General features: G+C 46.2%; 1 protein-coding gene across 2 annotated transcripts in view; it reads left to right on the forward strand.

Moving 5' to 3' along the window:
• The window catches only part of LOC149444901 (sodium/potassium/calcium exchanger 1-like), a 138,340-nt gene that overhangs the window by 11,727 nt on the left and 113,331 nt on the right, over window positions 1–13,282 (forward strand). For both annotated transcript variants that reach the window (XM_089654413.1, XM_089654414.1), the window contains exon 2: window positions 8,139–9,335. In XM_089654413.1, coding sequence (XP_089510539.1) covers window positions 8,316–9,335 — 1,020 coding nt within the window. In that variant the 5' untranslated portion in view covers window positions 8,139–8,315. The remainder of the gene's footprint in view (window positions 1–8,138; window positions 9,336–13,282) is intronic.

The raw sequence follows: 13,282 nt of genomic DNA on the forward strand, positions 1-13,282 counted from the left end.
CCTATTGCCCGGGGGCCCCATGAGTTGTCAGTCCACCCCTGGTCCAGACAGTATAGAACCAGGACTGGGATCAGCAACAAGGGGAGCAGGGTACAGAATTTAGGGCAGGAGCAAGATCAGGGTCAGGACCAGAATATATGGCAAACAGTATGGCAAAACACTGGAATGAGAGGCACTAGTAGGGGAGGACATAAATACCCTCCCAACAGCCAGCATCAGGTGGAAACTGATTACTGGGATCTGCTGGCTGCTGGGAGATACCCGCTAGTGGACACCAGAACTACAACCTTCCATTCTGGGAAGCACAGTGCTCCCAGCAGAAAATCCAGGTCCTGCTCCTATGGACATTTTTCCAGTGCTAGAACAAACAATTTTGACCTCCAGTGACACTTATCACTTGCAATGAGGTCACAAATGGTCTATTTGCTTGCTAGCCGTTGATGCTAATATAAAGAGAGGCTTTGAGTACTTGTAATAGCACTATTTAAGAAAAAAAAATTTTTGAAGGAGACCTGCACAAGCCATTTATTTTCACTTGTCCATACAGACTGCCAACAAAACTCCTAGGAAAGAACATCTGTCCAACCAATAACCATTAGTTTGATGACCTGTAGCTCCCTAGTGTTGTATTCAAATAATGATCTCCTTGTGCAGCATCCTGGCCAACACTAAATGACGATGTTGGAAAATGGCTACTTATGCAGCCCAACAAAGTCTCCAACAGTAGCCTTTAATGGTGGTTGGTATTGGCATCTAGAGAAAGAGAAAATCAGGTAAACAAAACAGGGGAAGGCTATGATTTGTGAATCATTGTCAGCACAGGTATGAGGAAAGATTAGAGGAACTGAATTTATACTCTCTTGAGAAGAGGAGATTAAGGGGGGATATGATCTCCATGTATAATACATAAGGGGGGGGATATGATCTCCATGTATAATACATAAGGGGGGATATGATCTCCATGTATAATACATAAGGGGGGGGGATATGATCTCCATGTATAATACATAAGGGGGATATGATCTCCATGTATAATACATAAGGGGGGATATGATCTCCATGTATAATACATAAGGGGGATATGATCTCCATGTATAATACATAAGGGGGATATGATCTCCATGTATAATACATAAGGGGGGATATGATCTCCATGTATAATACATAAGGGGGATATGATCTCCATGTATAATACATAAGGGGGGATATGATCGCCATGTATAATACATAAGGGGGGATATGATCTCCATGTATAATACATAAGGGGGGATATGATCTCCATGTATAATATACATAAGGGGGGATATGATCTCCATGTATAATACATAAGGGGGATATGATCTCCATGTATAATACATAAGGGGGGGATATGATCTCCATGTATAATACATAAGGGGGGGGGATATGATCTCCATGTATAATACATAAGGGGGGATATGATCTCCATGTATAATACATAAGGGGGGATATGATCTCCATGTATAATACATAAGGGGGATATGATCACCATGTATAATACATAAGGGGGGGGATATGATCTCCATGTATAATATACATAAGGGGGGATATGATCTCCATGTATAATACATAAGGGGGATATGATCTCCATGTATAATACATAAGGGGGGGATATGATCTCCATGTATAATACATAAGGGGGGGGGGATATGATCTCCATGTATAATACATAAGGGGGGATATGATCTCCATGTATAATACATAAGGGGGGATATGATCTCCATGTATAATACATAAGGGGGATATGATCACCATGTATAATACATAAGGGGGGGATATGATCACCATGTATAATACATAAAGGGGGGATATGATCACCATGTATAATACATAAGGGGGGATGTGATCTCCATGTATAATACATAAAGGGGGATATGATCTCCATGTATAATATACATAAGGGGGAATATGATCTCCATGTATAATACATAAGGGGGGATATGATCTCCATGTATAATACATAAGGGGGATATGATCTCCATGTATAATACATAAGGGGGGATATGATCACCATGTATAATACATAAGGGGGGATATGATCTCCATGTATAATACATAAGGGGGGATATGATCTCCATGTATAATACATAAGGGGGGATATGATCTCCATGTATAATACATAAGGGGGGATATGATCTCCATGTATAATACATAAGGGGGGATATGATCTCCATGTATAATACATAAGGGGGGATATGATCACCATGTATAATACATAAGGGGGGATATGATCTCCATGTATAATACATAAGGGGGGATATGATCTCCATGTATAATACTGTTAGAAGCTTTCCTTAACCTAATATCTAATATATTCTTATTAACAGTACTAACATATGTATGAATGAGTTGGATCTTAATAGAATAATTGAGTTATTATATTTATATTTGTTCTAGACTGAGAAAAGTAAGTAATTAGATTTCATAGTCAGTAAATATACATATGAACATATATCTTGGTTTTCTCTACATTCAAGCGACATGTGGTAGCAATTGGTCTAGCCATCCTCCCCCATCTATGTAAGAGATTATGTTTCACTAACTAGAGAATTGTAAAAATCTATTTCATACATGTTATGTTTACAAGATTTATACTGTAATATTTTTTGATTACGATATTTATATATGAGATAACTCTTATTAAGCTTACTTTTAGGAGAATATATATATATATGTGTGTGTTATACATCTAATTATGTAATGCAAGACAAACCAGGAGCTCCGAGAAACTGGGAAGTTGCTCAGGCCACACAGGACTGCACTGAGCATGTCAGCAGACTGGGAGGCAGGCCAGGAAGTGATAGAAGGGAAAGGGATATAAATCCACAATAGAACAGGTGATGCCCATAGATGAACACAGAAGCCAGCAGCACATGTGAATAAAATCACAGGTCTAACAGGGGTGGACTGACCATTTGGAAACTTGGGCACTGCCCGAGGGCATGGTGTCAGTAGGAGGCCCCATGAGATGCCCCTGGTACCTCTTTCATAGGCTTGTTTGAATTTGGGCAAGGACACAGGGGCCCCATGATCCCCTATTGCCCGGGGGCCCCATGGGTTGTCAGTCCGCCCCTGGGTCTAACACTGCAGCAAGGAGGGATTTCATAGGTAGGAAACTTCAGGCCAAACCATGACAACAGATGCTGAATTTCAAAGCCAAAAGTGGCTTTTTTTAGGGTGCAACACAGCTGTCCTTTGACGATTTTGCTTCTTTTGAGAAAATATAAATGTAGGCTTTCATATTGGCTTCACGTTTAAAGTGGTGTACAGCCTTAATGTTTTTTACCTTAATACATTCTATCTTATGCATTAAGGTAAAAAAAAAACTTTTTGTGTTGCTGGATCCCCCACAGCCCCCTTTTACTTACCTGAGCCCTATCGCAATCCAGGGCTGTGCATGAGAGCAGCAGCTCTCCCGGCTATGTCCCTCCTTACAGGGTAGATTGCTAGTGGTGGGAGCCATTGGCTTCCATTGCTGGTAATCAAACTCTGTGCCTATGGATGCAGACAGTGGGGCTCAGGAGTAAGCACGCAAAAGGGCCCCCCCAGGAAGCGGCTTCCTATGAAGGCACTGGATGAAGAGGAGGAGCCAGGAGCACACGTGGGGGACCCAAGAAAAGGAGGATCCAATGCACTGTTGCACAGAGCAGGTAAGTATGATATGTTTGTTATTTTAATTAACAACTTGCCGTCCGGCCGCTGTATATAAACGGCCAGACAGTGGAAGTCCAGGGGCGAGTTGCCGTTCATAAACAGCGCCCGCCATTTTGGTGCAAACTGCATTAACCACTTCCCATTCGGCCCATGTACATAAATGGCTGGACGGGAGCAGTGCAGGGGCGAGTGGCCGTTTATAAACATCCTTCCGCATTCCCTGCTTGTGCGTGCTCCCTGGGAGCACACAGCACCACGATCATGTGCCCACTGTCTCCTCCAGACACAGTGGAACACCGATCGCTGTACGGGACCTCTGTGTGAGGTCCCGATCATGTGATCACTGATTGGCCAATCAGTGATCACATGAATAGGTTTACGCAAAATGACACTTCTGACATCATTGCTTACTACATGTGAAATCTGTGAATGATCACAGAGATCACATGGTACAGGGCTATTCACAACAGCCTTGTACCATGTGACAAGCTGTGACCAATCACAGCTCACACAGTATTTCTCAATGGCTGCAAGAATGCAGCCAGAAAGAAGGAGAAATGATTGCTTTTACAGACTTTATGGGTGTAAAAGCAATCAGTGTAGAAAAAAAAAATCTTCATCACCCTCCACAAGTAGTACAGTGTCACTATGGTGACACTGTACTGCTAGGGCAGGGGTCTGCAACCTTTAAGACATAAACAGCCACTTGGACCCGTTTCCGAGAGGGAAAAAAAGACTGGGAGCCGCAAAACCATTGCAACATTTAAAACAAATCCGACACTGCATATATTGCAAAAAGCCCTCTGGTCATGAAGGGGGTTTAAGGGCCCAGTAAGCAAAGGGTTAATCAGGGCCACAGTGTATCGTCATAATCACAATCATAGCCTTAGGGCAGTGGTGGGCAACCTTTTTTTTCAACTGAGCCAAATCTCGCCAAAACCACGATTGAAATTTATTTTGAGAGCCACATTTTTAAAACTGAAAATACATCCCCCATATAGTAATTCATCCCCCCTATAGTAATTCATCCCCCATAGTAATTCATCCCCCCTATAGTAATTCATCCCCCATAGTAATTCATCCCCCATATAATAATTCATCCCCCATATAGTAATTCATCCCCCCTATAGTAATTCATCTCCCATAGTAATACATCCCCCATATAGTAATTCATCCCCCATAGTAATTCATCCCCCATAGTAATTCATCCCCCCTATAGTAATTCATCCCCCATATAGTAATTCATCCCCCATATAGTAATTCATCCCCCATAGTAATTCATCCCCCATATAGTAATTCATTCCCCATATTGTGTCAATTCATTTACCTTTGCTCCGCGCGTTCCTCTCGCCGTGTTCCCGCGCCGTTCCGGTCTTCAGGGCAGACTGTGAGAGGAGAGGAGTTCGTCACGCTGCCCCGCCTACATCCTGACAGCCAATGTTTGCCACGCTCCGCGGGCCGGATTAAAAGGTCCGCCGGGCCGTAGTTTGCCCATTGCTGGGCTAGCTGCAGAGTCCTGACTTTTGGGGCGGCCGCCCGAGAGGAGGGAGGGGAGCGGGCGCCCGGCACACAAAAGAGCCGCATTAAAATGTGTAAATAGCCGCGGCTTGCCGACCACTGAGCTACGGCAACCCTATTGCCTGTCACCTGGTGGGCAGTGTGCTCCGGAGCCGCAGCAAAGGTGAAAAAGAGCCGCATGCGGCTCTGGAGCCGCGGGTTGCCGACACCCATGCTAGGGTGACAGTATGTAAAAAACAAAAAACCCATAAATAATAATATAAAAAAATAAAATAAAAATGTAAAAAAAAAATTTTTAAGTTATAATTTTTGGTTATAAACTAATTTAGGTTATTTTTTTTTTCTAAAAAGATAACTGAATACATTTGGGCCAAGATTTATGAAGAACGATTATTTATTTGCAAAATTTTATAAGAAAAACACTTTTTTTCAAATTTTTTGGACTTTTTCGTTTATATAGCGAAAAAAAAAAATCCCAGTGGTGAATAAATACCACCAAAATAAAGTTTTATCTGTCTCAAAAAAAATGCTAAAAGATTCATATGGGTACAGTGTTGCATGACCGCGCAATGGTCATTCAAAGTACGACAGCGCTGAAAGCTGAAAATTGGCCTGGACTGGAAGGGGGTGAAAGTGTCCGGACTGGAAGGGGGTGAAAGTGTCCGGACTGGAAGGGGGGGAAAGTGACTGGACTGGAAGGGGGTGAAAGTGTCCGGGCTGGAAGGGGGGGAAAGTGTCCGGACTGGAAGAGGGTGAAAGTGTCCGGACTGGAAGTGGTTAAAAAATACCAAGCTTTACAATCTCTTTAAGTCCATTTAGTAACTATTCAGTAACATGAACCTAACACGTAGATTTCAGTGGTTATCCTTGGCATTACTCTTCAAAGTTTTAGTTTTATAAGTTTCTTTTTGCAGAACTTTGACTACTAGTTTTGCTCTCTCAACAATTTTATGAGCAATGATATTTGTTCCCTTGCGTTTTAGACCCCAGATTTTTATCTGTTATCATAATAATATATATTAATGTTGTAATAGGGATCTAATTATTATTATTATACAGGATTTATATGGCACCAACCCTTTGCTCAGCGCTTTACAATATAAGGGAGACAGTACAATTACAATACATTTCAGTACAGAAGGAATAGGAGGGCCCGGATCATGGAGCTTACAATCTAAAGGAAGGGGGAGGGGATACAAAAGGTGATAGCTGCGGGGGATGATCTGGCGGAGGTGATTCAAGTACAGTTCTTAGGTGGAGGTGGGGTTGGTTTCCCTGAAGAAGTGAGTTTTCAAAGACTGCCTAAAGGCAGACAGGGTGGGGGCTGACCGGACATGCTGTGGTAGGGAGTAGGGGCGGACTGACCATTTGGAAACTCGGGCACTAACCGAGGGCCTGAGGTCATTAGGGGGCCCCATGGGATGCCCCTGGTACTTTTTTCATAGGCTTTTTTGAGTTTGGGCAAGGACACAGGGGCCCCATGATCCCCTATTGCCCGGGGGCCCCATGAGTTGTCAGTCCGCCCCTGATAGGGAGTTCCGGAGGATGGGAGAGGCTCTGGAGAAGTCCTGGAGGCAAGCGTGGGAGGAGGTGATGAGGGAGCTAGAGAGGAGGATATCATGGGAGGAGCAGAGTGGGTGATTTGGGCGGTATCTGTGGATGAGGTTGGTGATGTAGCTAGGGGCAGTGTTGTGGACGGCTTTGTAAGCTGTGATTAGTATTTTGAATTTTATACGCTGGGTTAGTGGAAGCCAGTGGAGGGATTGGCAGAGAGGGGCAGCAGTCGGTGATCGGTTGGAAAGGTGTATGAGTCTAGCAGCAGTCGCTGATCAGTTGGTAAGGTGTATGAGTCTAGCGGCAGTCGCTGATCGGTTGTTAAGGTGTATGAGTCTAGCAGCAGTCACTGATCGGTTGGTAAGGTGGATGAGTCTAGCAGCAGTTGCTGATCCGTTGGTAAGGTGGATCAGTCTAGCGGCAGTCGCTGATCGGTTGGTAAGGTGGATGAGTCTAGCGGCAGTCACTGATCGGTTGGTAAGGTGGATGAGTCTAGCAGCAGTCGCTGATCGGTTGGTAAGGTGTATGAGTCTAGCGGCAGTCGCTGATCGGTTGGTAAGGTGTATGAGTCTAGTGGCAGTTGCTGATCGGTTGGTAAGGTGGATGAGTCTAGCGGCAGTCGCTGATCGGTTTATAAGGTGTATGAGTCTAGCGGCAGTCGCTGATCGGTTGGTAAGGTGTATGAGTCTTGCAGCAGTCACTGATCGGTTGGTAAGGTGGATGAGTCTAGCGGCAGTGGCTGATCGGTTGGTAAGGTGTATGAGTCTAGCGGCAGTCGCTGATCGGTTGGTAAGGTGTATGAGTCTAGCGGCAGTCGCTGATCGGTTGGTAAGGTGTATGAGTCTAGCGGCAGTCACTGATCGGTTGGTAAGGTGTATGAGTCTAGCGGCAGTCGCTGATCGGTTGGTAAGGTGTATGAGTCTAGCAGCAGTCGCTGATCGGTTGGTAAGGTGGATGAGTCTAGCAGCAGTCGCTGGTTGGTTGGTAAGGTGGATGAGTCTAGCGGCAGTCACTGGTTGGTTGGTAAGGTGGATGAGTCTAGCAGCAGCATTCATAATAGACTGAAGGGGGGATAGCCTGTGTAACGGTAGACCAGTGAGGAGGGAGTTGCAGTAATCAAGGCGGGATATAACCAAGGCGTGGATAAGTTGTTTTGTGGTGTCATTGGTCAGGAAGGGGCGGATTTTGGAGATGTTCCGGAGGTTGAGGTGGCAGGATTTAGCCAGTGAGTGGATGTGGGGCCCAAAGGAGAGGTCAGAGTCTAGGATTACGCCTAGCACCCTGGCATGAGGGGAAGGACCAATGGTAGTGCTGTTGATCTTAATGGTAAAGTAAAGATTGGATATTTTAAATCTGATTTGTGTGTATTAACTCTTTGATTTTTTTTTTATTAGGCTTATCTGGGATGCCCAGTGGAACCCCCCAAATTTAGCAAATAGTGCAAAGGCCAAGCCAAAAATGAAACACAAGCATAGGACAATATCCAGCATCTTTCCCTAGGTGACGAATCATTTTGTTGAAGGCAGCAGCTTTTTCTGGCTCTTGGTCTTTTAGCCAGAAGGGCTGTAACAATGCATCTACACAGAAGAAAAAGACTTCAGCTGAACCGAATCCTGTTCATAGTTTGTGTGATGTTCCTTTGTTCCCTATATCAGCTATCGGTTGACCAAAAGATGAATTTAGAACCTTGGCCAGAGACAAATTTGGAAAATCCTAGCTCAGTGAAAGATGATACAGCAGAAACGACCACGAAAGTGTCTGCTAGACAAGTATTAAACCATACCACCAGCACCACCACCACCACCACCACCACCACCAGCAGCACCACCACCAGCACTACCACCTCTACCTCAGGTCCATCTACAGAAAACGTAACAGAAAGGACCAAAACCAGACACTGTATTTTCGTGGACCCGGATCCCATAACGCCTATTGTTAAACCAAGAACCACATCTCCTGTTTCCACAACCACCCCAAAACCCACCAAACCTCCATTACCTCATGCCAAAGGAGAATATCCTCGGGATCTGTTCAACATAGAGCAACGCAGAAGGGGCTGGGTTTCACTGCACATCTTTGGCATGATGTACGTATTTGTGGCCTTGGCCATTGTCTGCGACGAGTTCTTTGTTCCAGCTTTGGGAGTGATCACGGAAAAGCTACAGATATCCGAGGATGTGGCTGGCGCCACATTCATGGCGGCTGGTGGTTCCGCACCTGAACTTTTCACCTCCCTGATCGGGGTGTTTATTTCCCACAGTAATGTTGGCATTGGAACTATTGTGGGTTCTGCTGTCTTTAACATCTTGTTCGTGATTGGAACTTGTGCCCTGTTCTCCAGGGAGATCCTCAACCTTACGTGGTGGCCTCTGTTTAGAGATGTCTCATTTTATATTCTTGACTTGATCATGCTGATCATCTTCTTCCTAGATAATGTCATCCTCTGGTGGGAGAGCATTTTACTCCTCAGTGCCTATGGGCTATATGTCTTGTTCATGAAATTCAACGTCCAGGTGGAGGACTGGATGAAATCACAGCTTTCGAAAAGGAAGCGACTTGTAAAAGTAATGGCGCTGGAAGACACAAGCAAGGTTTGTAGCTATGACTAACTTTCATCACATACCTGTTTTGGGCTTATGTTATGTTTTAAGTGTTGCCTGTTGAAAGAAACTTTTTTTTGGGCAGGGAAATGTAATTTTGTGAAAGATTTTGCATTTTTGAGCCTGAAATACATGGGTTTCCTGCACATGTGCACACACGGGGGTTGAGCCTGTGATACAAGTTTCAAAACTTTGCTGTGTCTGCACAGCTGCGGGGGGAATCTCCTGGCCGTGGCCATCTTAAGAAAGTGCAGATGACTCATGTAGCATTTACTTCCTGAAATCCATCCGCCCTTAGATCAGGCATGCAGGCAGGAGGATGTGCTTAGCTGAGAAAACCCCTCCTCCCCTCATGAAGACTCTTGGGACATATGACATCATTTGCCTAGGCCAGAAATGTAAAATGTTTAAAACAACTAAATATGGTATACTGATATACAGCATAAGAATTAACCGCCTCCCACCTGCCATATAAGGTAATGACGGGCGCAAGGTGGTTCTCTCGTTCTGGGAGGACGTCATATGACGCCCTCCCACTCTAAACCTGCGTGCGCGGCTCCGGGAGTGCACAGCACGGCGATCGGTGGTGCGCTGTGTCCCTCGGAAACAGCGGATCACCGATCAATGGAAATAGCTTAAGATGTTGGCTCGGTCATGTGATCAGCTGTGTCCAATCGCAGCTGATCGCATGTAAATAGGGAAATGTCGGTTATCGGCATTTCTCTCCTCACGAGCTGTCACGCTGACAGGAGAGGAGAGCCGGTAATCAGCATTCCTCAGAGGGGACATGTACACTGATCATCAGGGCACTGATGATCAGTGTGCCCTGATGATCAGTGTAGCCCCAGCAGTGCCACCTGTCAGTGTCCATTAGTGCCAGCTGTCAGTGCTCATCAATGCCACATCAATGCCAAATATCAGTGCCTACCAGTGCACATCAATGCCACATATCAGTGCCCATCTGAGCTGCCTTTCAGTGCCACTTATCAATGCCAGTCAGTGCCGCCTATCAGTGTGCATCAGTGCCGCCTATCAGTGCCAGTCAGTGCCGCCTATCAGTGCCATATATGAGTGCTGCCTTTCAGTGCCCATCAGTGATGCCTGTCAATGCCCATCAGTGCCACCTATCAGTACCTATCAGTGCAGCCTATCAGTGCCCATCACTGTAGCCTCATTAGCGCACATCAGTGAAGGAGAAAAATCACTTATTTACAAAATTTTGAAACAAAAATTGAGAAAAAACTTTCTTTGAGCACTAATCTTCACACTTACCCCTAAACATAAATTCTCTTTGCAATTTCCCATCTTCCAGTAAAAATCCCCCCTCCCAGCTCAAATCCTCTCCCTCCCCAAATCCCCCCTCCTAACACAAATCCTCTGCCCCTCAAATTTGTCCTCTCAGCATAAATCCTCCATTTCCCTCCAAAGCCCCCTCTCCTAGCACTAGTCCTCCCCCCATATTTCCCCTCCTAGCACAAATCCCCCAATCATCCCTACAAGCACAAATCTTCCTCCCCCCCAAAAACCCCTTCTTAACACAAATCCACCATCCGAGTACAAATCCCCCTCATTCAAATCACCCCTTCTAGCATAACCCCCCCAAATCCCCACCATGCCCAGGGCAACTGTCACTCCTGCCCGCCCCTTGTCCCAGCCCTGGTGTGCGCATGATGCCTAAAAGTGCATCTCACGTATGCACCTAGACCCCATAGCAAAACACTTCCCCTGGGATGTGTGACATAGACATACGAAGAGGCAACGGGGGGTGCCTACATCAATATCACATACAGGGCTGGAAGAAGGGGTGGAAGGGAGGGGCGGCTGCCCTGGGCAGTGGTTTACTGTAAGGATGGGGGCTCCTTCCTTCTGTTACTAGGCTGACAGGAGTAGTGGCAGCGGCATCACTACTCCTGTCAGCCCAGCTCTGGGAGTGGTGAGGAGGGAGCTGGGAAGCGGTGCGGGCTGTGTTCTCTCTTCCCCTCCTTCCTGCCTTTTGTTATGAGACTGTGTTGGAAAAACTGCCACTTTCAGGTCAATGCAAAACCTGACTGACAGATCAGGAGCCGTAGAGAGATTTTGACATGTGACTGCTGGGTATAGGATCCCCTAAGCTTGCACATCATGAAGGAAGGGGACGGGGGGGGCGTATTTTGCCATCTTTGCCCTGGGCACTGGATGACCATGTCCTAGCCACTAAAATGGTACTAAACCTTTGCAGAAGTCAAGGAATGTTCTTCAATTGTAGAAGAGGAAAGGGTGAGAAAACAAGAGGGAAAACTTATTTTCATTGGTGATGCTCTGCTTTAAATTTAAAGTGATACTAAACCTTGGACCCTGCATTCACTATATCTGGTCTCCCCGGACCCTGCATTCAGTATATCTGGTCTCCCCGGACCCTGCATTCACTATATCCGGTCTCCCTGGACTCTGCATTCAGTATATCTGCTCTCCCCGGACCCCGCATTCACTATATCCGCTCTCCCCGGACCCTGCATTCACTATATCCGCTCTCCCCGGACCCTGCATTCACTATATCTGGTCTTCCCGGACCCTGCATTTACTATATCCGCTATCCCCGGACCCTGCATTCACTATATCCGCTCTCCCCGGACCCTACATTCACTATATCTGGTCTCTCCGAACCCCGCATTCACTATATCCGCTCTTCCCGGACCCTGCATTCACTATATCCGCTCTTCCCGGACCCCGCATTCACTATATCCGCTCTCCCCGGACCCTGCATTCACTATATCCGCTCTCCCCGGACCCTGCATTCACTATATCTGGTCTCCCCGGACCCTGCATTCAGTATATCTGGTCTCCCCGGACCCTGCATTCACTATATCCGGTCTCCCTGGACTCTGCATTCAGTATATCTGGTCTCCCCGGACCCCGCATTCACTATATCCGGTCTCCCCGGACTCTGCATTCACTATATTTGGTCTCCCCAGACCCTGCATTCACTATATCTGGTCTCCCCAGACCCTGCATTCACTATATCCGGTCTCCCCAGACCCTGCATTCACTATATCTGCTCTCCCCGGACCCTGCATTCACTATATCTGCTCTCCCCGGACCCCGCATTCACTATATCCGCTCTCCCCGGACCCTGCATTCACTATATCCGCTCTCCCCGGACCCTGCATTCACTATATCTGCTCTCCCCGGACCCCGCATTTACTATATCCGCTCTCCCCGGACCCTGCATTCACTATATCCGCTCTCCCCGGACCCTACATTCACTATATCTGGTCTCTCCGAACCCCGCATTCACTATATCCGCTCTTCCCGGACCCTGCATTCACTATATCCGCTCTCCCCGGACCCTACATTCACTATATCTGGTCTCTCCGAACCCCGCATTCACTATATCTGCTCTCCCCGGACCCCGCATTCACTATATCCGCTCTTCCCGGACCCAGCATTCACTATATCCGCTCTTCCCGGACCCTGCATTCACTATATCTGGTCTCCCCGGACCCTGCATTCTCCCACAGTACACAGAACATGGAAATGCAATTATTTTAGTAAATATAAACTGCTAAATACCTTTTCTCATCAGCAGTTAGAGCAGTCATGTGACTTCAGCAGAGCGCTGGTTAAAGCTTGCAGGAGGAGTTTTCTTTCTGCTCCAGAAAAATGTGAAACCCTTGACCCTCTGTCTGGACAGTGCTGATTGGCCCTGTGCTAATCACATGCACTCTCCCAAGAAAAAAAAAAAACCTCTCTAGCAATACACACCAAGCTGAGCATGTGCATGTGTCTGCGGATTCAGTTTGTATCAGGTGGTCATTTGAACAAGAGGAGGGGCAGAGAAGACAGAATCAAACAGCCTTTTTACACAATGCGGAGGATTAACCCCTTAGGTTCCACAGTGAGTATAACCAGCATGCTTTGCTGCATCTACAGACTGATTGTACTGTGGGGGGTTTAGTAAC

The sequence above is a fragment of the Staurois parvus genome, unplaced genomic scaffold (assembly GCF_062004578.1).
Source record: "Staurois parvus isolate SC_StPar_1 unplaced genomic scaffold, SC_StPar_1.0 ptg000765l, whole genome shotgun sequence".
Classification (NCBI taxonomy): Eukaryota; Metazoa; Chordata; class Amphibia; order Anura; family Ranidae; genus Staurois; species Staurois parvus.